Raw genomic sequence first — 27,000 nt, 5'->3', positions numbered from 1 at the left:
TTGATAATTTGTCACTTTATGTATGGAATGGAAAAAAGAAAGAAATATGTATGAGTGACAGATGACATAACTGCTCCAGGCGGCAATCATTCCGGCGGTCTGAAGATCTACTTGCTAATTTGCCGGTAAACACATTTGTCATGTAGTTGTCACTTACTTGTCCTTGAATTGAGCAACACTTGAAACAACATGTCTGTGCCATCTCTCCCGTGTACGTTTTTCTAACACTACTAAGGGTCCTGCCCACTACACATTACCAGATTAACAATACCACCAGTAAACTGGGATTTTAAAGTTTGACCAAATGGAGTGCAGGGTATATCCTGTCATAACCAGGTAGGTAAAAATCACTACCAGTACAAATCCCTGTCGTAGTAAAGGTGAGAAAAGGGCTACCAAAACTTGTCTTTTACCTTTAAGCTTGTAATCTTACTCTGGTGATATCATAGCAATTGTAAACAGGAGTCAACGCACAAAAAATCTGCTCTGTAGGTAATTTCCTTCTTTTAGATTAGGGATACACGAGTGAACGTACCAGCTAGCTATAGTCAGTCGTACTTGTACCTTGTCAACCATTGTTTTGCATTGCTGTACGTAAAGTAAAACAACATTTTTAAATAACTGAATACGTATTTACTATGATTTCAAGGACAACCTGTGTACGATTTGTGGAATCTATAACTTTTGAGTCGTTGCCCCACCCCACCCAAATCGTGTGACGTGTGTGACGTCATGTGACCTTGAATGTACGATTTACAAATCTTAAGTTTCTGACATTTATGTAGTCTTCATATTATACCAAAATTTCACAAAATATTATGTAGTATCTACAAATCGTCAGAATGTTGAAGAGCATTTGCAGTGCAACATGCAGACAAATCTTTCGTCGATGATCAGACATAAGCCACGCCCACGAGCAGTAGATGATTGACAGATACTGGTTAGCCTAAAAGAAACGTAGCGCACGCGCCAAGTCAGTACTGCCGGGGACCGGACCGGGGAGACATCCACAGGTCCGCAGGTGACAACTTCAAAAATGAAGTGAGTAAGAACTGAGATATACATTTTCTTAAATTCTTGATGTCTTTCAGTGCCAGATTAAGAGTTCTAGATCAGTAATATTTTCAGTTAAGTGGGGTAAGTTGGTGGGGTAACCATACATTAAACTGCAGGGTATAATGTATCATAGATCTAAGACAAACCCACACACTAGATCAACTCCATGGTGAACCAGATGAGACCAAACGTCTACCCAAGCTAAATTGGAAAAAAAATGCCAACTTTTATCTTCAAATCATGACGAAAAGGAGTGAAACTGTGCACGAAGGTCATTCCCTCCTATTAGATTAGTCATACACGAGTAATTTTGACCAGCAAGTTACAAAGTCTTACTTGCACCTTAATATCTTGTCAACTATTGTTTTCATCACCGTGCGCGCATGAAATTTTTTTTCAAATAATTCCTTTAGTATTCACTATAATTCTAACGATAATCTATGTAATATTTGTAGGATCTAGTACTTTTGACAGGGTGGTTGTCCCACCACCCCGGACGAAACTGGACCTGTGTACATGTGACGTCTTATCAACTTATCTGTACGATATACAAAGATAAAGTTTGTTTGTTCCTGTGTACTACTGGAGTAGTTTCAATGCCATGATGAACTACTTTGAGAGCAATGACAGAATATGCGCAGCACTTTAAGTTCAAAAATTTTATCCTGAAACCGTGTATCGGACACTAAGCGTGAATTTAGCTTTTGCCACTAGAGAACACGTTACTCACGTAGACCCACTTATTTGTACTCGGATAGATCTCTACTTATACGACATGTCTGCACTTGTGCCATCTCTCCCGGGTACGGGTTTATACCACCAAGGGTCCTGTTCGCTAAAGAGCTCTAGATCACCGATATTTTCAGTAAAGTTCGACCAAATATCGAATTACAGGGTACACATGTATAACTTACCCCGCATGTGTAGACCCCAATACATCAACTCTATAGTTGGCCAAATGAAAACAAACGACTAACCAAACATAATGAAAGAAACAAAAACAAATTTTACTCTTGAAATTATGGCGTGGCGATGTCGGTACTATTGCGAACAGGAGTAATACTGTTCACAGAAATGTGGGCTGTTTTTTTATTAGTCATACATGAGTGATTTTGACCTTTTTAATACTTGCTTTTGTACAGACGAGCACAAGGTGAAACAACACTCAAGTTAGTAACGTATATTAATTAATAGTGCCACATACACAGTACAGACAGAAGGTAAACGTATTATTTTCTTATACCTCCCCGACCGAAGTTAGGTACCCATTTTTACACTTCGTTGAAGTGAGGAATGTCGTGTTAAGTGCCTTTCCTAAGGGCACAACGTCGGGGCATAGTGGGAATCGAACACGGGACCATCCACGACGCAAAGACCAGCCATTCAGAAAGCTATTTTTCTGTTATGTGGTATTTATAAGGAGAGTACTTTGAGTTGTTAAGTCTTTTCTTTCAATAGTACATTGTAAGACTAATCCACCATTCATTCCTTACATTTGAATGATCTTCATGCAAATGAACACACAAGCACGCACAAAAACACGCGCGAAAACACACACACACGCGCGCACGTCCTTACGTTTGAGAAACATTTTTACGCAGGCACACACATGCACAAACACACTCTCACACACTTACACACACACACACACACGCACGGACGCACAAACACACACAAAAACGCACGCACACACGCACACGCAAACATACACGCACAGATACACGCACACACACACACACGCACACACACACACACAAAAACACGCTCCTCCATTTAGGATGGCCGGTGATTTTTCTCACGCATTCAATGTGCAGAGACAAAGAACGCTGATCGAGTGACAAATGTGACATTAACTACTCCAGGCGCAATTTCTCCGGCGACCTGTCAATCTAATCGCTCAGTGACCAGAGAGTACGTTTGAATAATAGCTTTAAACCGTGGCGTGGCGATATCGGTGTTATTTTGAACAGCAGTGAAAATGTTTGTCCTGTATAAATGATATTTCCTCAGTTTAGATTTGTCACACACGAGTGATTTTGACAAGTATGTTACAGAGTCTTATTCTCACCTTAATATCTTGCAACAATTGTTTTTTTTTCTCTTTGTGTGTATTTCAAATGTTTGCAAATAATTTGATGATTATTCACTGTTTTTCAATGACACAGGGTAAACGTTTTCCACCCTTCATTCCTTACATTTACGAAAACTTCTAACGCAAACACACACAAACACATACACACACGCGCGCGCGCGCACACACACACACAAACATACATACACACAGAGAGACACGCACACACATACGCACACACATGCGCGCGCGAAGACACGCACGCACGCACACATCCACCCTGCTATCCGTGTACGCCTCCTATGGACCGTACCAAAATTGAATGTAGGGAGGTTCAAGTGTACACGTTAGTTTAATTCTTGATCAAAAGTAATTTCATATTTTTCTTCACAAAACACTTTAGGATTAGGATGTAATGATATTTAATATATTTTTGATTGTAGCTATCTCTCAAACTTTTACCGATATCTTTAATCCTGACGAGAAAAACACTCGGATGGATGCGTGCAAACAAGCGTCACACCCATGAATTAGATAATGGCAGCCAGAGGCAAAGTGACATTTTGCTAGAACTTTCCCCCAACTTCTGTTCTTCTTTTAATATATAAACCCTTGGTTTCTTACATCTTCTTCTGATTATCCAACCCGAATTCGATAAAATGACAGAATTGAATGTTTTATGATATTTACTACTCCCTAAAAGTATTTTTGGTCACTTGAACCATAATCAATTGTTGAACAACACTTTGTACCAAGTCACTCGTGCATGAATAAATGGGGAGGAATTTGAGTTGTCTGTTCTAACGAAACTTGCATACCTTAATGGTGGATGAGTCATACCTTTTCTCACTTATAAGATACCATCTACATGCACATGGACTCATAGCTTGGGTGAAACAAATTCTCCAAAGAAGTCTGGATGAAAATAGCAATTTGTATGAAGTAGACACTGCTTATGTACTGACGTGATTTTAATAGAAAACTCCAAGGTTCCGAAGGCAATCAGGAAATGAACATAAATCTAGTACTCTGAGCAACTTGCGAAGATAACTTGGCTCCTTTTTGTTGCCTTATGTCAAGCAGCGACAAAACATCTTTTATTTGCCACAGCTCCTTTTGTTATGTGCTAGTTCGTTGCGCCCTGTGGTGTCATGGTCGGTCACTGGCAAGGGGCCAATTTCTGGTCAAACCCTCTCACGTACAAAGGTGTATGTGTTTGTCTCCAAAGACTACGAGAAGTAAAAATCTGTCACTTTATCAAATCCCTGATTACACAAATGTGAAGTGCAGGTCATACTTCTAAACTCAGTCGCCTAAAATGACTGTGCGATATTTAAGAGGGGAAATATCGATGATTATTTTTTTTTCTTTCAATGATACTAGATTAAAGTTTTCCATCCTTCATTCCTTACATTTGAGATGAAACATACACACACAAACAAAAACATACACAGACGCAAACACACACACACGCGCGCGCGCGCAAACACACACACACACACACACAAACACACAGACGCAAACACCTGCACACAGACACACACTCACACACGCACACACACACACAGCCATCCGCGGATTTAGGGGGGGGGCGCACCCGGCACAAAACCGCTAACCAACAATGCCAAGGCGCACTCCTCTCGCTTTTACTTCCTCATTGGACATTGCGTCAGTCTTTGCGGGCATACCCAAAATGTTCCGTAACCAGGACGTTGGCAATACTCCCGCCCTCCTTCGGAACTCGCTTATGTTTCGTCTGACTCTAATATTGTGATTAACGTTATATTTGTTATTTTGTTGCCCTATTAGCCCATGTCGGCTGAGCGACACAAGATACAATTTTTAACATTCATTCATTCATACTAAAAATTTAATATCAGACTTACGAAATTATGTCTCCGCTAAGGGACTTGACGACATTTACCGGGGGGAGGGCTGGTGCAAAATGGGTCAGGTAAAAAAAAAACGGCGATCTTTTCCACCACACATGTACGATATTTACACAAAAGAAAATGATTTAATGTTCTACTTGGAAGAGACTTGGGTACATTTTAGCGATATCGTAACGAAAACCGCTTCCATACCGCTGTAATCATCCCAAAACGGGAGTTATTTTGGCCAACCAACAAACTTGCCGAAAAATTTTCGCGGCATCATATGCATGATTACGTCGTATGCACGCGGCAGAGAGCCCGCTGTCACGAAAGTAAGCATCGTAATGTTTTATCCCGTTGCCGTCCGTGAACCATTCCGTTTAGAAAGAACCGATGCACGCAGGATTGATATTTACTACGTAAACTTCGTGCGAACATGGAATTACACGACAGAGGTGGCTGCAGCAAATTTCTTACGGGGAGGGCGAACGTAATCCTAGGGGGTACGGTGTCATGCTCTCCCGTGAAAATTTTGAAATCTTGACTATCTGAAACGATCTTTCCTAACTTTTGATGGACAAATAGCAGACTATGCTAAGTTTAATAGCCTTTCTACTAGAATTTCACAGGGTTTTAAGCTAATATTATTGAGGGCGACGACGCCCCCAACGTATTTTCACGATTTCGAGCGCACGAGCCGTCGCAAGGTAGGTTTGGAGAAAAATGTTAAAATTTGGACCCTCTGAAACAGGATTTTCTGCACTTTGAGGGATAAACTTTGCTGGTACACTATGCTAGATGTAATGACATTTCTGTCAGGGGAAAAGATTTTTGATGGCGACGAGCACCGGAGCGTCGTGGGCGCCGGAGGCGCAAGCCGTGGCCCCAGGGACGTCCAAAGAAAAATTGAAATCTTGACCACATGAAACTTCATTTCCTGCATTTCAGGGGCACATTTTGCTTGTATTTTTAAGGCCCCTAAGGCATTTTTTTCCAATGGCCCTCCCCCCGCCTCAAAAAAATGTTACGATGGCCGTTCCCCCAGGCAAAAAATATGATTGTTGAATGTGAGATTGCTAACTATAAAAATCAGTGTTCGTTCGTTTATCAACGTTATATCAAATGTTCAGCCCTAAAAGTCAGTGTTGATTCGTTCATTTTTGCACAGAAATGGCTCTAAAATGCACCAGAGAGCCTCTTTATTTTAAAAAGCTCTCCTGGGAGGCCCTCCAAACCCCCCCAACGAGAGGGGGGGAACCCCCCTTTCGTGCTCTCCCCCCGCGCAGCTACGCTACGCATTCGTGGCCTTCGGCCACGACCTGAGGTGCAACCGCATATGCGCCCCCCCTTTGCAAAATCCGGGATCTGCCCCTGCACAGGGACGCACACGCCCGCACACAGACACACACACACAGACGCACACAGACACACACACGTGCAAACACAAACACAATTTTGACGCACCCATTCTGTTAACTGTGTATGACCGCTATGGATCGTACCAAAATTGAGTGTAGGGAGGTTCAAGTGTACTGCCACGTTAACTTGATTTTAAGTTGGTGAAGATTAGTTTAATGTTTTGCTTGACAACATTTAACACTTTAGGGTTAGGATGTAATGATAGTCAATATATTTTTCATTGTAACTTGTCAATTTCTCTCAAACTCTTCCCCTTCTATCCTGACGAGAAAAACACTGAAGGGTGCGTGCAAACAAGCGTCACACCCATGAATTAGATAATGGCAACCAGAGGCAAAGTGACATTTTGCTAGAATTTTCCCCCAACTTCTGTTCATCTTTTAATATATAAACCCTTGGTTTCTTACATCTACTTCTAAATATCAAACCCGAATTAGATAAAACTACAGAATTAAATGTTTTATGATATTTACTACTACCTAAAAGTTTTTTTCTGGTCGCATGAACCATAATCAATTGTTGAACAACACTTTGTACCAAATCCCTCGTGCATGAATGAACGGGGAGGAATTTGAGTTGTCTGTTCTAACGAAACTTGCATACCTTAATGGTGGATGAGTCATACTTTTTCTCACTTATAAGATACCATCTACATGCACATGGACTCATAGCTTGGGAGAAACAAATTCTCCTAAGAAGTCTGGATGAAAATAGCAATTTGTATGAAGTAGACACTGCTCATGTACTGACGTGATTTTAATAGAAAACTCCAAGACTTCCGAAGGCAACCAGGAAATGAACATAAATCTAGTACTCTGAGCAACTTGCGAAGATAACTTGGCTACTTTTTGTTGCCTTATTTTAAGCAGCGACAAAACATCTTTGATTGCCTCAGCTCCTTTTGTTATGTGCTAGTTCGTTGCGCCCAGTGGTGTCATGGTCGGTCACTGGCAAGGTGCCAATTTCTGGTCAAACCCTCTCATGTACAAAGGTGTACATGTGTTTGTCTCCTAAGAATACGAGAAGTAACAATCCGTCACTTTATCAAATCTTTAATTACACAAAAGTGCAGGACATACTTCTAGACCATGCTGCTTAAAGTGATTGTGCGATACAATGTATAAAATGGTTAGCTTTTAAGCAATTGGAGTTGAGTTGTCAAAAGTGTTTAAAAGATAGTCTCATCTAAGCAGAGGGGTTTTTAAGTAGTTATTAAAGTGCCGACAAATACCATCTTATTCAGTTTACGCTGTGACATCTTAAGCAGTAAATTTCTTTCATGTTTTCATGTTTAAATCCATTAAGAAAAAAATTAAACAGTTACTTAAAGCTATACTCTTGTATCATTTGTCGCCCTGACTGCTGTGGATACGATGCCGATTTTTGTTTGACTCCTTTTCAGTGGCCACTATTGCAGTTGGTAAGAGTTTGTATACTATGTCTACTAGAATACTCTTTAGAGCTGCGCCAAGAATTTTATTTTACCTCTGTTGTTACAGGGAGTGTCTCTTCCTGCTTGCTGCAGGTTTACTTCTTTGCCAGCTGGACGCACAAGGTATGTTTTAACATTATTTCCGTTTTACAGATTATTGCCAAACGTGCAGTTCGGTTAGACTGAACATCTGTTGCATTAAACGACAAAGAAACTACCAACTCATTATTTAGCGAGGATATTAAACAAGAAATGATACGCCGATTTCGCTTCAACGATTTTACGCCATTCTAAAAGTGATTAAATTTTTGCCCCCTGTATTTTTTGTGGTGTTAAGGTAGCAGAACACAGTATTTATCCACGAACCCCGGGGCCTACATAAAGTAGTACGGATGAACATATTGAAGGAGAGGTTAAAAACCTTATTTGAGTGGCAGCCAGATATAACCTGTGCTGCGTGGTCACGGAAGGTGTCGAATCTGAGACTGTATGGCTTGGACTGTAAAAGTTTTCTATTTCGTGTATAAATGCGCCCCATTACGCAACTGCCCTTCTAGTGTGAGCCGGCTGCAGTTATTTGACCTCCACAGAGCGGTGTTTTTAAAGTGGGCGTGAGACGGCGATGCGCCGACAGGATTTTGTTGTTTTTCAATATTTTGTGGCTTGTACCCTGAACTCGAACATATCCGTTTTTGGTATTCCAAAATTGCACCCTACTAATTTTGTTCCGCGTCGAAGCCAGTCACCTTGAGGCTCTTAACTTTAGAAATCCCCATTGGCCGAAAACTATGTTCTTCTACCTTAAGGTAATTCAAGCTTCCTGAGGTGGCAACTGATGATGCCTTCGAAAACGATATGACCTTAAGCTTGTAAATTAGAATGCAAACTTTAGATGTTATGGTGTTCAACAGATAGAAATACCATTACACTAACTACTTTACTCACACAGTTCAGGTGCAAAATTTATATGATTTTCACTATGAGGTGGGTCAGTTATGCAATCAAGTCAGTTTTGCCATCCTACAAAATTGAATTTACAGTTGCGAGCAGAGTGAAGCGTCAGAACACCAACGAATGCCTGAGCAGTCCGTGTCAAAACGGGGCCGTTTGCCTGGATGGACAAGGCCAGTATACCTGCCTGTGTACGACAGGATGGGCAGGGACCAACTGTGATCAAGGTAGGGCTCACTTCGTCCCTGCTTGTCGTAGCGTTGTCTAATGGCTCTGAAAAGGTAGGTTTTCATGGAACAGACTGAGATAACTGTACGTTGCGTACACTTGCTTCACTTGAACTTAAAGTTAAAGCTGTACTGTACTCCAGAGGAGAGTGTTCCAGTTCTGGTAGTAATATTTTTTTCTCAATCCCAAAACGTAATTGTATCTGCCACTTGACATTAAAACCCGGGCAAGGCTAGGGAGAGTTGCATGATAAAGTGTTAACCCCCTGAGTACTCTCCAATTAAATTACAGCCAGGTGTAATACATGATAATGCAAACAGCCATTGGAATTCGATCTGGTAGCTCTTTAGAAATATTTGGTTGAGCTTGAAAATTACTTTTGCAATGTATTTCTGGATACTTGTTTGACAACTTGAAGCCTTTGTAACTTTATTTCCCACTTGCTTTCAGTCAAAAATGGGCTTCCATCTTTATCGACCATCCCATTGAAGCCCATACTTAAGACTTGGAAAAAGGGCCTTCATGAAAATGGGTAGATCTTAGGAAATTGAGGTCCGAGCTTAAAAACAATATTTGCAGCGTGTGTGTGAATAGTTATTCACCAATTTCCATCATGAGCAACCTAATTCTTAGGAACCAATAGTTAAGGCATTATTCCCATAATGGGTCTGCATGAAGGGGAAATACTCAACTACTGGATTATAAATGGTCCATTTATTTGGTCATCTGTGATTAATTTTTACAAATTTAGTCCATTTTCAGCACATAAAGATGTGGTATTTTACAAAATAACACTCTCCTCTGGAGGAAAATATGGCTTTAATGTGATATCAGCTTCTGTAATAAATACTTCATCAGCTTGTATCTCCATCTCTCTTTCTACATTTCTCAGCATCTGTCCGCCCTCTTTTGGAGAACTGAAGACTGCTTCCGAAAATATGGAATACCTTGTAGTCTACATATGACCTATGAGTTAAAGCACCACTTGTAAAATACATGTTTTTATCAAAATCAAATTCTATGATAGTATCAGTCGTTTAATCGTCGCTTAACAGTTCCCGTTTAAAGGACGCATCAATTCAACGTTTCCCAGCCAGCTGGTGAAAACTGTATAACGACTTTCTTCTATCACTTTATTTTATTTTGCCACAGTTCTGACCTCCCCTGATAACAGGGGAACAGAATTCATGCTTGGATTTCTGCAGAATTACCAGCCTCCGCAGTTGGAACTCTTCATCACCAGTGCAAGCCCGACTCCAACAGCAGTTACGGTTTCTGCTCCTGGGGTTGGATTCAATCAACAAGTGACTGTTTCCAGCGCTGCAGTTCAGGTAAGTCAATCCAACAGTCTTACTTTTCTTCTAACAATAACCAAATAGGATTGCTTGTCAACCAACCTACAGCCACTTCGAAATTATAAGAAAATGTAGTAGATTACTGACAATAAATAAATTAATCGATGAATGAATGAAAACGTTTGTTAACGTTGTGTCTTACGACAAATTCACCCGGCCACTACCCACCTTTAGAATGGTATAGTCACGACTCACAAAACACAAATAGTACAACAATAGAAAGTTTATATAATCAAAATAACTCAAAACAAACGAGGTAGAGGTAATTAAGGGTTAATGACCCGCCCCGAGGTGTATATGGTGTCATAACGCCTGGTCCTTTGCTATAACTACCGAATAAAACCACCGAGTGAGCGAAGGACCAGGCGTTATGACACCATGTACACCGAGGAACAGGCGGGTCATTAACGTTATTATCATATAGCCTACCCAAACTTGCAAAATCACGTATGACGCATAGATCCCTTGGTATTTTACGTGTCCTTTGTCGAATTTCTGAAAATTCACATTTGTTCTTTGGTACATACATTTGTAAGGGGATTACAAATTGCATTTTGAAACCGCAGAAAATATTCAAAACATTGCAGTCCTTAGCTGGAACAACAAAACTCATTATCAATGTTAACAGAAGGAGCCATTCCCCCTTGCAGTCTGTACTTATTCCCTCTGCTTTGGCTTATGTTTCGCTCCTTTTGATTGGCCAATGCCTGCATATACCTCACTTTCTTGTGTGTATCGCTCCTTTTTATTGGTAAAAATGATTCAACACCGGCACCAGTGTCGATTTGTATCGACACCGGTGCCGGTGTCGATTCATTCTGACCAATCAGAGGAGCGATAGACACCGGCCTGGCCGGAATCTATGTGTTACGGCGTCATAACCTGCCTTCTGATTGGTCCGCGACGCCTGGCTATATGATAATACGCAGTAAATAATATAGTAAATAAAAGGATGCGTAACAATGTCTTACGATACATCTTTTTCAACGTATAACCCACAATCCCATTAACATGAATACAAAACGTTAACATGGATGATTTTTGTAAGAAAATACCAAGTGATGATGACATCCGAGTTAAATCAAGCTAATTACCCCCCCCCCCCACACACACACACACACCTCAACGCTGGATAGCGTTAAGACCCAACCAAAAGTGATAAAGAAAGTATGACTTCATTAGGTTGTGCGTTGGTACACAGAGCCAACACAGTTTGTCTTGCTTTCTGATGGGTTTTCAATTGCGCAATAGATATTGGAACAAATGCGAACTAATGATTATCTACTCCACACCTTTAATACGGTTGCAGATTGTAAATCTACCACTATCTGTAATGATGAACGGCGATGAGCGGGCTCAGAAAGGTATCCTTGTCACCGCTGACACCGAAGTCATCGTCTACGGAGTCAATAAGGTTGCAGCCTCAACAGATGGGTTTCTTGGACTCCCGGTGGACGTTTTGGGTAATGAGTATTACGTCGCATCGTACCCATCAAGGTACTCATTTCATCCATCTGAATTTGGAATCGTTGGGGTGTATGACAACACTACCGTTACAGTCACTCTGAGCGCTCCCACAACTCATCAAGGGCAGTCATACGAGGCAGGAAGTTCGGCCACCCTCTTACTCAACCGGTTTGAAGCTGTCCAGTTTAAAAGTACATCTGACGTAACAGGATCCTATATTGTAGCTGACAATCCCGTTTCCGTCATGTCTGGAAGTGAGTGCACTAATGTTCCAAACCATTTCCATGCCTGTGACCACCTAGTGGAACACATCCCTCCTGTGAGTACCTGGGGTGAGAGGTTTGTCACCGTTCCCCTGGCAGTCCGCACAGGCGGGGACATCTTTCGCATCGTCGCTTCCGAAGATGGCACAGACGTTGATGTGACAGGCCTGTCCACTCATTCAATGAACTCTGGTGATTTCTGGGAATTAGATATCCCGTCAAATGAGTATCGAGTCATCTCTTCTACTGCTCCAATCATGCTGTTGCAGTACAGCAAGTCCCAGGGGGCAGACGGTATCAACACAGACCCGTTCATGATGTACGTGCCTCCAATCGAACAGTTCGCTGCTGACTACACGTTCGCCACAGTGGACTCCCCCTCCTCTCCTTACACCAGTTACGTCAACATCATCATCAAGGCATCGGAGACAGCCGGACTGAGGTATGACGGAAACGCTCTTCCTTCTAGCACGACGTGGACGGCGATTCCCGGAACAGATCTGGTCGGAACACAGCTCAACATCGCGACAGCAGGGACTCACAAGCTGAAGCATATTTCTGCAATCGTTCAATTTTCAATTTTCTACTATGGGTTCGCGTCCTATGATTCAGTGGGATTCCCAGGTGGACTGCGCCTAGCTAGTTTCTCCAACAACTGCGTCATGACCGTACCGATGGCCGGGGATGGAGTGGACAACGACTGCGACAGGCTCGTGGACGAAGAGTTGCTGAACGGCAGGTAGGTAAAAACGACACAAAATGTTTCATTGCGCACCTCGTTAGCCAGCATGTTTCGTACAATTATCCGGGTAGTGCAATAATGCGAAGGTATCAAGCTGGACTACACCGGTTTGGGATTTCAAGATTCTGTGCAATTAACGGAAATGTGCGGTTAAGCTAAGAGTACAACCCGCCTTACGTGCAACTGCGTGGTGTCTACGTGCCAAAACGTGGGCAATCTTTGGGGATCCGTGAGTGGTAAGTACCGCCTCCGTACGAAATCGTACGGAATCCAACGGGTTTTGGAGCACGCAGACACGCCGTAGAACTCTAAGTGCATGTGAAACTTTCTCTGCCATCGGGTTGCAGATTTGCCGCGTGTACGATCCGGTACGGGCGACGCGCATGCCCCGTGCAGCGAGTAAGGCTAGGACAACGTACGTACGTAGCACGTGTAAGTAGGGCCTACATACAGTAACGTGGCAATCGCACAGAGATCGCACTTGCATCTCACTTACCACTTGCGCAACGAACGATGTGCATCGCAAACGGATTACGGCTAGGCATGGCGTGCAGAGCACATGCTTACACTTTGCATTTCCGTGTGAGTGACGTACGTTGAGACGTACTCCCTCTCTGCTCTTGCCATTCCTTCCTCACGTTTTCAGAAAAACGTGGCTCCTAAAAAAACGTACGGACAAAAAGCACGTACGGTGGGTTGTGCCCTTAGCTTAATCCGTTGTGGAATTTATGGCTTCTGCAATAACATTTGTTTACTTTGGCAATTGACCAAAGTTGTGACACATTTTCCTATCCTGTGGTTTAAACAAACGGCCTTCTCGCTAATAACATTGCGCACCGCTTCAATTCTTCAGGGATGATGACGGCGACGGCCTGATTGACGAAGACTTAGCTGACGTCAACCATGACGTAGATGAGTGTGCGTTGGGCTGGGACGACTGCCACGCCGACGCAGATTGTGTCAACACGCACGGGTCGTACAGGTGTCAGTGCCGCCCTGGCTTCACCGGTGACGGTCGTGACTGTTGGGGTAAGTGTACTTTCTATCTCAGTCGTTTGGAAATAATGTGGACACATCTATTGCAGAATTCAATCGTTTCATTTAATGTCTGTGATATATATTAGAATTTACCCTCCCAGGCAGGGCAAATCCCGCAGCAAACTTGTTCAGCAACCAGGCTTGCTGATCAGGTAGCAAAGGTATTTGTTTTTGTTCTGTCGGTAGAGGACAACCACCAAAAACATACCGGGCATACGACGAAACTATTACCAACGCGCCAAAAATAAACATATATTTGTGCACGCCGCGCCGTACTCCGTTCGTCTGCCATATTTTTCAAATTTGAAATTTGAGCGCCCTCGTCAAATCATAAACAAGACGCCTCTAATACCGTTTATCTGAGACTGGAATGGAATGGAAGGGTTGATATTGTAAGACATCTGCGTTGCCGCTGGATCAGCCCTCCATGGTAGGGTGACAAGGTCACATTTTCAACCATCAGTAGACTAACCATACACATACGCCATTCATTGTTTTTTTCATCACATATCTAACCGAAGTATACAAGTAAGACTAAACCCATTTGATCCTTTCCTACAGAAAGTGCACAAAAGTCTCAAGTATTATGTTTTGACTTAGTGTGCGGTCACATAGGTCGTGCGATAGTCGTCCGATCAATAACTTGAAGCATTTTGAAGGACAAGAATTTACGCCTCCTGCAAATCCTATGGCATCAAAATCGTACGACGATCGCACGACCTATGTGACCGCTCCCTAACTCTACCTTGTCGTTGCTGTATAAAGGTTTCTTGTCCTATCGATGTATTGATTAAAAAAATAATGTTAACAGCGAGGGCCATCTGCCGGGCGTATGGCGACCCTCATTACTACACGTTTGATGGAGAGCTGATCCACTACCAGGGCCACTGCACCTACCGACTGGCTCAGAACTGCAGGAACGAGAGTCTCCCTTATTTTAACGTCGAGGCTGAGAACGAGGCTCGCGGGAACCCGTCAGTCACCTGGGTCACGGCGGTTTACTTGGACGTCTTCAACGTCAGTGTCGCAATCAAGAAGAACAAAGTCGTCTTTGTAAGTATATTTACTTGTCTATATTTACTGTTCTAAAATTATGAATTGTCTCAGTAAAGTACAAAATCCCCGAAAACTACCGAAACATTCGAAAACTACCGAACACAACCGACGAAAGAGAGACGACCAACAGCGTCGCCGGTGGAGCACTTAACTTGGGAATCAGATGGCCACTTATCTTATTACAAAATAAAACAAGCCATTAAACTGTTCCTATGACTAACGAAGTGCTTTATGACTATGTTATCAAAAATGTTAGTGTAAGACTCCAATGTTCCACCCTGTCTCTCGCCCCAAGGACACTCAGAAGAAAGGAGACTCACACAAGTGAGTATGCCCTGAAGGGCTGTATATTCTCGACTCCCATGTGAAGGAATCAACTGGATCAAACTGGTTCTCCTTGACCTCTGGGTCATCGGACTATACTACTGCGGCAGGAGGGCACATGCCACTTTGGCTTCTTATATTAGGCCATGTTGATTTGATTATATGGATGACATCCTCTGGGAACTCCAAAACTGATGCGAGCGAGCGAATAAAATAAAAGTTTGGCCAAAAAAAAAGTTGTCTTCAGTATGAAATCAAAGTGGCCAGGAAGGTTGAACATAGGACTTAACACACATAGTATGATATACCAACAGTTAGGTGTATGGACCAGTACATCTTACGGGTGCAAAACATTTTTTTCTTCTTGGACCAATCCGAAAAAAACAGATCTAAAAAAAAATCAGAGGAAGAGGTTTCGCCAATTACAAAAAGGACACACTATGTCGGCAGGCATTTGGGGTCTTACCGGGGGCCAAGAAGACGACAAGAGCGAAGTCAAGTAGAGTTTATAGTCAAAGGTACCAGGTTTCTACAGTCAAAGGTACAGAGGGTTAGCCTTTATTACATGGAGATGGGATTTTAAAATGCCAGTGGGAGTCCAATAATCCACCAAACAGATTCCTTTGTAGCAAAATTGACCAATTATCACTGTTTTGAGTATAGCCAGTTCTCAAGTTTCCACAGACAATACCAGGTTCATGTCCGGACCTGGAAATGATCCTCCGGACCTGAATTTTCTGTACTGGTACCTTCCCCAACCATCAATAGATTTTTTTTTTCTTTCTGTCCTTTCACATCTTATTCTTTGACTTTAGATTTATTTTGGCATTCTATGGCATAAGTTATCTGTTTTCTGATATTTTTTTTCCATCTACAGAATATTTGTGCTCATTTTGCAGCTGCTTTGCACAATTTAATGTGTGGTCGAAAACTTTTTTTTTTTGGAAATGGCCGAAAATTGGTGCGAGTGCTGATGCCATCCATATAATCAAATCAACATGGCCTTAGCATAAAAGCCAAAGAATCTGCATTCAGATTTTTTTTTTTCTTCCCCATAAAGGTCGACCTTGTCCAGGTAACTCCCCCTGTTGACCCTCACCCCGAAGTCCGGGTCAGGTTTTCCGGTACTTTCGTCACCATAGAGACGGACTTTGGCCTGAAGGTGTCGTTCGACGGGTGGCATCATGTCGAGGTCATCCTACCGGAGACGTACCGTAGCGCCACCTGTGGTATCTGCGGGAACTACAACGGGATATCGGCAGATGACTACTTGACTTCCAATGGCACTTTGGCTGGGGACGCGATGACGTTTGGAGACTCTTGGAGGGTTCCAAAAGAGGGAGATGGAGACAGGTCAGCATATGTTGTAACGAGCTTACTCAGTGCAAGGCCATTGATCACTTCTAGGCACGGAATTAAGCTCACTGTGACAGCATCTCTTCTCACTAAGACTTAGGTCACATTTCCAAATCGGGGCCCGGCCCGGATGTTAAACAAAAGGAAAAATAAAAATTCATGCCTAGAAATATGCACAAATCATGCGCATAAATCTTGTTTTGACATTTTGTGTATTTTGAAGTCTTTCATATTATTCTTTTTGCTCCCGAAAGCTGCCCGGCCTGGTCCCGGTTTTGAAATGTGACCTAAGCCTTAGTCAGAAAGATTGCGCTTTAACAAGCTTGAAAAAAACTGACCCAATAGGGTTGTGAGGCTGCTCGGGGAATCAAAATGGCCAGATAGCAGTAAAACAACACGTCTAATGCAAAGATACATTGTCCATTGCTTACTTTTGGTTAATCGGCCTGTGTAGGCCGAGTGTGGCTATGTATATGGTGATCAAGGTCATGGGATGGTCCTGAGTTCTGTTTATGAACTTGGGACGAATTCGAAGTTCACGTTAACCTATGGGTGAGATATAAGGTTTGGGTGTGATATACATAACACAGAGAGAAGCCAATTCGTCAATAAGTTTGTCAGTTATAACTGCAATTTTTAACCACCCGCTAGGTGCGACGTTACCACGGAACCAGAGTGTGGGGGAGAACTACAAGATATCGCCACCAGGATCTGTGGGATTCTTCGTGATCCGGACAGCGCATTTCAACCCTGCTTCCAAATTTTGAGCCCAGAGGTATGGTTACGAAAAGATTTTTACGAAAGCCATCGTGCAATTTTGATGCCTTGAGGTATGTCTACCTTGTTCTCCCAACGACCAGGAGGTCAAGGGACTAGGTAGTTAGATTTGTAGCTGGGTATTCTTACCAATGTGTTTATATCTCTAGCTCTAACATAGTCATAGTAGTCAGGGGGATAAATAGTCAAGTATGTGAGATAGTTATTATAAAAATTATTAAGAACATAAATGTTGTTGCTTTCCTTTCCTTTCAAACAGCCGTCCTTATTGACATGTGTGTATGACGTGTGCGCGCTGATAGGAGACACCGTCTCTCTCTGCACAAACCTGCAAGCTTACGCTGACGCATGTGCAGAAGCGGGCGTCAACGTAGGGGCATGGAGAAACTCGTCATTCTGCCGTGAGTTTTCTTTGCGTCTTGTTATCCATGTAGTGGTAAATTTTGTACATGTAAAGTACTTAAAGTTCATAAGAGAACAGAATATCAAATAGTATATTCTCTCCCATCCCATGTGTCTTAATGTGGCATGATCACGATGATACAGTATTTAATACGACATATAAGTGAGCTTTCAGGAGGCGTTATTCTTGAGAAAAAGACGTCAGAAAAGGTTGCGTAACAAAGCTACACAAGAGCTACGTGAAATCTATCCTTAAAACACAAGTAAAACATTCGAAAAGCACAAGGTGTTACTTTCATCAAATACGCATCCGTTCGCATGTTTTAAGGCATGCTTAGGGGTAGGGTTTTGGCAATTACATTTCACACAAGAGTTTGGCGGAAGGCTTTCTAACATAAGGTTAACCTTTTAAGAATCACTACGCCAAATCTAATTTTAAGCACGCCTTACATGATGAGTAAAAGATGCCAATGTTTTACGTATAGTTTACGGATACTTGACGTGTGCTTACAGATGAGATTTCGTGTTGTGAATGTGATTTTCATTCTTCTTGCCACAGCCCTGCCGTGCCCTGCGAACAGCCAGTATAACCCCTGCTCCAGCGCGTGTCCGGCCACGTGTACGGACGTGTCCGCTCCTGACTACTGTAACCGTACATGTGTGGAGAGCTGTGAGTGCGAGCCCGGGTACGTCCTGAGCGGACAGGACTGCGTGCTGAGGGAACAGTGTGGCTGCACCAGGAATGGCAGATACTACATGGTACAAGCTTTTACTATTGATAATACTAGAGTCTATACTAAACCTATCGACACACAGGCACACAGTAACAGAAAACAGAGACTGAACTTGCCGCTAATGATTCCCTTAGCCATTTGCTAACTAGCCGTCCAACTTCTGTGAAGAATTAAACAGCATATATGTCATATATTTGGCCAAGCTAAGATCCATTATTCATGAATAACCCACAAAATCAGAAATTGCAAAGACTGTACTTAGGGGTAGAATATTTTCATCGCCGACATTTTTTTTGGCTTTCTTTAGTTTATTTCAATTTATCACTAGTTAGTCCTTACTGCTGTAACGTTATACCGTTTACCATTGTTTGTTTGTCATTTTTTGTAACTTGCAATTAGGCCTCGGGCAATATTCTGCAATAAACTTTTATTAACATCCATTTAATGTATCGTTTTCGGTCAAATGTTGATCTTAGACGTTCTCTGATAACTAATATGAAGTGTCATTGGTTTCAAAAGGAGAATAATCATTTTTTTCACCATAAGCTAAACATAAGTGACCGTTGTCTTCCAGGTTGGTGACAGTTGGGGGGAGGACTGTGACCGGCGCTGCACGTGTGTCAGTAGGAACAACATCCAGTGCACTGACGTCAGCTGCCACGCAGACGCCTACTGTGGAATTCAAAATGGCGTCCAAGGATGCCATTGCAACCCTGGGAACGTCGGAAACGGAACAATTTGCGAAGGTGAGTATCTTTTCCTTTCTTTTGAAATGGATAGGTTGTATTTTACACCTGATATTTTTCTGCCTACGTAAGCCAAGTCCCTGCGAAAACCAGACAATACTTGATAATGATCTGAAGTATTAGCTTTTATGATATTAACTAGATTGTTTATACTGTTACATTAGATCAGAGTAGCTGTTAGATATTTGTAATAGTATATATTTCAACTCTTCTGTATATTAAGATTGCCATAAATTTTACCTGTTACAATTGTAGCGCAATAAATTTCTATTTTATTATTTCACATCATTTAGCTCTCATATCAGAATGCCTATGGAGGATTTCAAAACGCCGCGAAATACATCATACAATAGATAAGCGCATTAATTAAAAAAATGAAAATTGTCTACGTTGTTTATGTCAATCCATCTAATAGTATACTTATATGCTTTTTCTATTAACATTCAGTTCACTTAAATTACGTTAAAGAAGATGAAAACCATCTACAATGTTGTTTATATAAATCCATCCATACATGTATGTATTCTTTCTCACTACATTTAGCTCACTGACATGATAAAAGGCGAAGACATCAACTACGTGATCCATATAAACACATGTATATGATCGAATTCTTGTCTACCTACATTCAGATCAGTGACGATAGAGATGATGAAAACCATCTACTTCAAGACCCAAGTAAATCCATGTATATGTAACATTTCGATTGGCTTGAATAAATCAAATTTTCGAATGTTTTCAACTGATAGTTTTCGACCCGTGTGAAAACCAGCCTTGCCGTAACGGTGGTCAGTGTGTGGACGACAACAATGGCGGATACAGGTGCCAATGTGCAGGACGATGGACCGGTACCAACTGCGATGAGGGTAGGTACTGCAACTATTCTGATTCCGCAAGCTATTTTGGAATATTTGCATGTTGTGCCTGTCGTAACATCAAGCAATGTTACTATACTGTCCACTGTGAGAGCTGCCATCTTATATTAAACTGAAATGTACGCATCAATATCATCTAGTGTTATCGTACATATCCACTTAGTAGGAGCATACTCCTAAAACAGCCTCGTTTCTGTGCAACTTCTCGCACAAGGTCTCGAGTAAACTTTTGTACTCTCGTGAGATGTTGCGGCTGTTGACCTCCGGGTGCGAATCCTTAGAAGGCCTCAGTACTGGGCGTTGTACATATGTGTCTTCACTCGATTCAGGTTAAATGAGTTTCGGTTGGAGTTGACTTCTTGGATTGGACATTAATGTCCCGTGTTTGAGGAGAGTCAGATGGGGAAAAAGCCATTGATATATCACTTCCTGGTGTGAGTGAATCAAATATTACAGTCTCATCTTGAAAAGAAAACAATAAACCTTTCACAAACGGGTTTTATGTGAATAAATTAAAGAACACATTTCCACCTCTGTAGGTTCCACCTGTACAGCGTCAGGAGACCCGCACTACTGCACGTTGGACGGGCGGACCCACCACTTCCAGGGACCGTGTCGGTACACATTCGCCAAGGATTGCAGCGACAGTTCCGACTTTAACGTGGAAGTGCAGAACATGCCCTTGTCTATCTCCCCTCCCATCTCCATCACACGGGCCATGTACGTGGAAGTGTATGGTTACAGCATCTCAATCACGGCTGGCAGGAGTCTTAAGGTCAGTTGATTTGTATTTCTTTATCCTTTCAAACTTTGCTGTTGTTAATTATTGGCGATGCCTAGGGAGCGAGAGTAATAGTATAGTTTGCGACCGTTTGACAAGAATTCACAAAAATTCATATTATGATAGGTCATTCGCCATAAGAGATAACATTTCTTGTCAATTGCAATGCCCTACGAACATCTATAGCGTGAAATCTTCATACACACAGTTAGGCGAAAGGACAGAACAGAAATACAACAAACCTACAACAACAATCATTACTACTTATAAAAATAAAACCGTCGCCATGGCAATATTTGTTATTGCCACACTTCTTTTGATTTACGCTGTTGAATAACAATTTGGCTGGACAAATGGTATTGCACGAAACTGAAACTGCGCAAGCATAATGGTAATACACATGTTTCATAGGATTACTTACATATACGTAAGATACTGATATGTATGGATGTCTGAACTAGCAAGAGTTTCCAGAGTGTGTTGAGGTGTAATTGTGGAGCCGAAATAATTCAGTGCCATCACAAATGTCCTGGATACCCCTGTGCCTATCAAAGTTTTGTTAGAAGACCTTGATACTCTCATAGTATCTGAAAAGTATTACCTAAGACGATTTTATTTTGGCAAATTCTACAAAACCTTCAAATATCACACCACGTTCACATTGTGTAATGGACTAATGATTTGTAACTTTGTTTCTTATTGGTCCAACTCTTTACAGGTTGATGGCGTTTCCTACACCCCGCCTGTGACTCTGGGTATGGGGGAGGTTCAGATCTTCCTGTCCGGAGGCTTTCTTGTGGTGCAAACGGATTTTGGACTAGAGGCGTCTTTTGATGGGTATCACTATGCAAAAGTAAGAATAGTATTATATTGCGTATACTCTGAACACATTAATGCTGTTTATATCCATTGACCTTATCTTTATTTTCGGTCACGCTTGGTAGCAAATGTTAACATTCATGGACTGGAGTCAAAATATCACAAGAATGAAAGTACAGGTTTGTTTTATATCACCATTACTATCCTCCCCCTCGTCAACATCATCATCATCATTATCATTAACGTTAACATCATTATCATCGACATTATTGTACTCATCATAACATCATCACCTTTACCATGGCCACCACCATCATCATCATCTTCTTATCATTATCACCTAAACAATCATCATCCGCATCATCATCCACATCATCATCCACATCATCATCCACATCATTATCCACATCATCATCATCGTCAACGTCACCATCATCACCATCATCATCATCGTCATCATCATCACCCTCATCATCAACATCATCATTAACATCATCATTATCATCATTATCACCACCACCATTACTATCGCTATCATCATCATTATTTGTCATCATCATCACTCTCTCCCAATGCTGCGTTGGAATCGGATTTGGGATGCAGCAATACAAATTAAGAAAAAGCTTCATTCTACTATCATTGTTACTTTTTACTAATGTCTTACAAATTCTTAGTCTCTAGAAAGTATATAATACTTACCTTCCCCTGTTCTGAGTGAGACGCCTGTGTCCCTTTCTGTCTATTGATGTTATAGCAAATATTTGCATCAAATTTTCCTGAAATCATTATTATTCTTCACAGGTGTTCGTACCTGGGGAGTATTCTGGAGTGGTGTGCGGCCTCTGCGGTAACCTGAATGGTGACCCTAATGATGACTTCCTGACGTCATACAACACGACTGCCTCAGACTGGACTGAGTTCGGGGACAGCTGGTTAACTGACTCATCAAGGTCAGCATCTCTCAAACTCACATACTAATCTATTCACCTGTCTACTAACGGCAATGTATCAATACATCTTCCACTATATCCGTAAATAACTTCATCAGGTTGGCAATTATTCATGTACTAGTAGTAAGGTTATTTAGGCACAACCAAGGAGTACTTGCTTTCAACGTTTCGATGTCTATCAGACACCAACATCAGGTAGTTTCCAGTCATTCTACCCTGATGATGTTGTCTGATAGATATCGAAACGTTGGAAGTAAGTACTCCTTGGTTGTGTCTAAAGAACCTTACTTTATCTTCCACGATAAAATGTACATCAGTTCCTTTCATTCAAGTGCTGAGTGTTTAATATACATGGCGTTTCTAAAAGTTGAAACAAATGATGCTGTCAGGCTGGTTGGCATATGTGTCGCGTTCACCTTCGTCATCGACTGATTTTGTTTTTTTGTATAATTTTATACGACATGTGTACGACTATTCCAAGAACGACCCCATATCTGACGTTCATAAAGGTTAGACATACAGGTAAACAATATTCAAATACAATTCAATCGTTACAACTGGATAAAAAAACGGATATTTACTTCCGGACGTTTCGAGTGACATCTATCACTCTTCTTCAGCGTCACTCGAATAGACTGGCAGAACAATTCAATACAAGTACAGCTAAGTAGAAAAAAATGGTTGAACCACTAATACGGACATATGCAAAAGTCACTCAAATGTAAATCATGTTAGTATAGTCTTTTTATCCAGTTGTAGATTGAATTGTATATGAAGACCCCACATCTTGTTTTCGTACGAATATCGTATGTTCGTATGACGATTAGTATGTGACTTGCCTTAACCCTATTCAGACCGAGCTTTTTTGGTCATCCCTGGACCGGGGGGGGGGGGGCTTTTGAGGCCCTCCATTTGAAGTCCTATAACTCTAAAACGACGTGCCGTGGGGCCACCAAATTTTCAGGACATAATATCGACAAAATATCTGGCAGGTATGTGACGTTTGACGTTACGTTGACGTAAGATGACGTAATTATGACGTCATCAATTTGATTATATTGGCCGGACCCATGAAAAAAGGGTATTCTCAGAAAACTTCAAGATATTCTAAAAAAATGTAACAACAAGTGCAGATAACAGAATAATAATGTTTATTACGACTTGAGTTGCCAATAGCAATATCAATGATATTATATCCGCCACCTTGAATTTCTAAAAATACTTTTTTTGCAACGAATAATCATAAAGGTCAATGGAAATAGACTCAATTCATTTATTTAGATGGTTTTTGATGAAAAAATACCAGGTAGTTACAAATTTTAAGGGGTAATTAGCTTGTTATTCTTGAGCTGGCCATTCGGTCCGCCATCTTGGATTTTTGGCTGATGACGTCATCAAATTAGCATAATTTATGCATATATAATTATGAAAGATATGCTAAATAATATAAGATTTTATTTATGTAACAAAATAGCAGTAATATAGCAAATATATGTGAAAAATACATTGTTAGAACCAAAAATAGTGATTTTTGGCAAAACAGCCTGTCAACAAACGGTTGCCATGGCAACACGAAAAAATGGAAGATTTCTCAAACTTCGTGAAATTGTTGCCAACAATATTTTAGGAAAACTCACCAAATTTGGTGGCTTTAGCGTTAGCCGTTCTGGCGTTATAGGACATCGAAGTTGGCGCGGGCCTCAAAAGCCCCCCCCCCCCCCCCCCCGGTCTGAATAGGGTTAAGGTAGGTGTGATCTGGAATGTGCTGTACAAGACAGTTATAATTGGCATGTAGTAACGCGTATGTTGCCTGTAGCTAGATCTATGGTATCCCTATTTTGCCGAAGCTCGGTACTCATTTTCACCTGAGTAAAGTTAGTAAAGTCTTCTAAAGTGCCATTCCCAAGGGTACAAGTTCGGTGATTAGGCAGAATTCGAACTCGAGACCTCTCTATCCCGAGCCAAACACGCAGTCTCACCTCAATATGATGATGTTGCCTGTGCTCAGAGCTACGGTATTCCTGTTTTATAAATAGATTTCTGACGGTTAATCGTTATTTTTTTACCTAGCTGTCCCATAGGGCCAACCCCTCCCCCGCCGCCCAGCTGTGACGACATCCGGGCAACCATAGAAGGTCCAACAGCGTGTGGCCTCCTGACCCTTACAGACGGACCGTTTAGATCCTGCCGTAGTGCCGTCAGCCCGACACGATACTTCAACGACTGTGTGTTCGACATGTGCGGGTGGCAGGGCGCGAGGGGACTGTGTGAGAACCTGGAGGCGTACGCCTTGGACTGCAGAGCAGCAGGGTTATCACCAATGGTCTGGAGAACTGCTGAGCGCTGCCGTAAGCAAACGCAAGCTTCGCTAACTTTATCAAATTACGCGAATTCTATCCTGACGTTTTAGTAAAGGCTCCGTCACAACTTAAGACCTGAGCTCGTCCGACACGCCAGGGAGCTCCAAATGGGCATTTTGCGACCAAAGAAAGCCGACTCTTAGGCCTGGGCTTATGGCAAAAAAATAAGTCAAATTTTCCGAAATGAAACACCGAACCCAGTCTAATTTTTGACGGGGCAGATTTTCAGCAAAAAGTACGGTCGCCAATCTGAAATTAAATCGGAGTTTGCTTGAATTGTGACATGTGCTTAATCAGGGGTGCATAAGCATTTGCACGAAACCTTTGAGATTCGTACGACACGCACGAATCACTATGAGAAAACCAATGAACCTTACGTAAAGCACACGAATCATTATGCGAAAACGTACGAACCTTACGCGATTCGCACGAAACGTATGCGAAACCGGCCTACCGTCGCCGGGTCACGTGACATCACGTCATTCACGTAAGGTTCTTGCAAATCGCATAAGGTTCGTGCGTTTTCGCATAGTGATTCGTGCGTATCACATAATTCTTGTACGAATCTCATAGGGTTCGTGCAAATGCTTAGGCGTCCCTGTTGATATTTATCCTCTGTAATGTATTATCATAATGATACATATTGTTGTGCAGCCAGCTAATACAAGCCTTCTCAACATACACTCTCCTCCAGCTCTGAGCTGCCCGTCCCACAGCCGGTACTCCCCCTGTATCAGCGCCTGTCCAGCCACCTGCTCCGACCCAGCGGCTCCCGACAGGTGTACCCGGTTCTGTGTAGAGGGTTGTGCGTGCCTGCCGGGGTACATCAGGAGTGGGGAGGCGTGTGTTCCGGCCAATCACTGCGGGTGTAACCAGGGTGGGAGATACTTTGAGGTAAATAGATTCTCTCTTTCAAAAGAAAGAAAAAATGTTATTTTGGTTATCACAATCGCCAATAGTGATCTCAATAATTACAAAGTTATAACTAATGGCCGATGGAAAGTTTACTTGGCAATACAATGATGATAACAACGATGTAAAGTTTAGTATGCAGCAAAGAGATAATCAAAGAGTGAAATAAATGTCGTCAACTAGCGCTACTGCATTCCTAGACCGGTTGTTTCTAGCTTTAGTTTATTTTCTATATACAATGGATGATGAAGTTTCCGACCATATGGAAGGTACATGCAGGTCGTGTTAAGCTTAGGTAACATTTCTAAAGCGGGGCCCGACCGGACAGCTTTCGGGACCTAAAAGGAATGATATAAAATACATCAAAACACACAAAATGGCCAAAACGATTCATTGGCGTAATATAAGTATATTTCTAGGTATACATTTTAATTTTTGTTTCTTAAAACAGCCCGACTGGGCCACAGTTTGGAATTGTGACCTAAGCCTTAGCAGAGAGTTTTTTTTTAGTTTGGTGCGATGTACAAAGTAGGGGAAAATTACCGACTAGATTATGTAGTTTGTATTTTTCGGCAATGCCATGTGAACAATGACAGTAATTAAGGACCTAAACAATGTCTCATAGATTGGTGAGACATGGGGAGTTGGCTGTGACCGTATCTGCACCTGTGTCAGCACCGACAATATAGAGTGCAGGGAGGTCCAGTGTGACGTCAACGCTTGGTGCGGGGTTCAGGACGGAAGGGAGGGATGTCACTGTAACTATGGATACAACGGCGACGGAACAAGCTGTGAACCTGGTAATAAATAAGAACATGTATATATAACAGTGGCCTTGTAAAAAATGTCTACTGTCTAGTTGTATAATTTTCCAGAAAGAATAAAATGTCCATCTTTAACTTTTGGCAAGATTCTGACCGCTGGAACTTACGTTAACCGCAGGAAAACGCACTATGGTGACATTTGACCCCCATTGGACATCCGTTTTTTTTTTAGTGTTCCAGACACCCGA

The 27,000-nt window shown here is 41.9% G+C and overlaps 1 protein-coding gene across 2 annotated transcripts in view; it reads left to right on the top strand.

Moving 5' to 3' along the window:
• Window positions 1-971: 971 nt before the first annotated feature.
• LOC118432311 (IgGFc-binding protein-like) overlaps window positions 972-27,000 on the top strand; it is a 39,620-nt gene continuing 13,591 nt past the window's right edge. For both annotated transcript variants that reach the window (XM_035843851.1, XM_035843852.1), the window contains exons 1-19: window positions 972-1,041; window positions 7,920-7,975; window positions 8,893-9,030; window positions 10,184-10,362; window positions 11,696-12,855; window positions 13,712-13,887; window positions 14,708-14,949; window positions 16,337-16,629; window positions 17,284-17,407; window positions 17,669-17,810; window positions 18,371-18,570; window positions 19,120-19,291; window positions 20,041-20,157; window positions 20,706-20,941; window positions 21,666-21,800; window positions 22,568-22,716; window positions 24,787-25,064; window positions 25,771-25,970; window positions 26,614-26,788. In XM_035843851.1, coding sequence (XP_035699744.1) covers window positions 1,037-1,041; window positions 7,920-7,975; window positions 8,893-9,030; window positions 10,184-10,362; window positions 11,696-12,855; window positions 13,712-13,887; window positions 14,708-14,949; window positions 16,337-16,629; window positions 17,284-17,407; window positions 17,669-17,810; window positions 18,371-18,570; window positions 19,120-19,291; window positions 20,041-20,157; window positions 20,706-20,941; window positions 21,666-21,800; window positions 22,568-22,716; window positions 24,787-25,064; window positions 25,771-25,970; window positions 26,614-26,788 — 4,177 coding nt within the window. In that variant the 5' untranslated portion in view covers window positions 972-1,036. The remainder of the gene's footprint in view (window positions 1,042-7,919; window positions 7,976-8,892; window positions 9,031-10,183; window positions 10,363-11,695; window positions 12,856-13,711; window positions 13,888-14,707; window positions 14,950-16,336; window positions 16,630-17,283; window positions 17,408-17,668; window positions 17,811-18,370; window positions 18,571-19,119; window positions 19,292-20,040; window positions 20,158-20,705; window positions 20,942-21,665; window positions 21,801-22,567; window positions 22,717-24,786; window positions 25,065-25,770; window positions 25,971-26,613; window positions 26,789-27,000) is intronic.

This window comes from Branchiostoma floridae, chromosome 15, assembly GCF_000003815.2.
Source record: "Branchiostoma floridae strain S238N-H82 chromosome 15, Bfl_VNyyK, whole genome shotgun sequence".
In the NCBI taxonomy this organism is placed as follows: domain Eukaryota; kingdom Metazoa; phylum Chordata; class Leptocardii; order Amphioxiformes; family Branchiostomatidae; genus Branchiostoma; species Branchiostoma floridae.
Note: the sequence above shows the minus strand (reverse complement) of the source record. Positions and strands in the feature narration are given on the sequence as shown.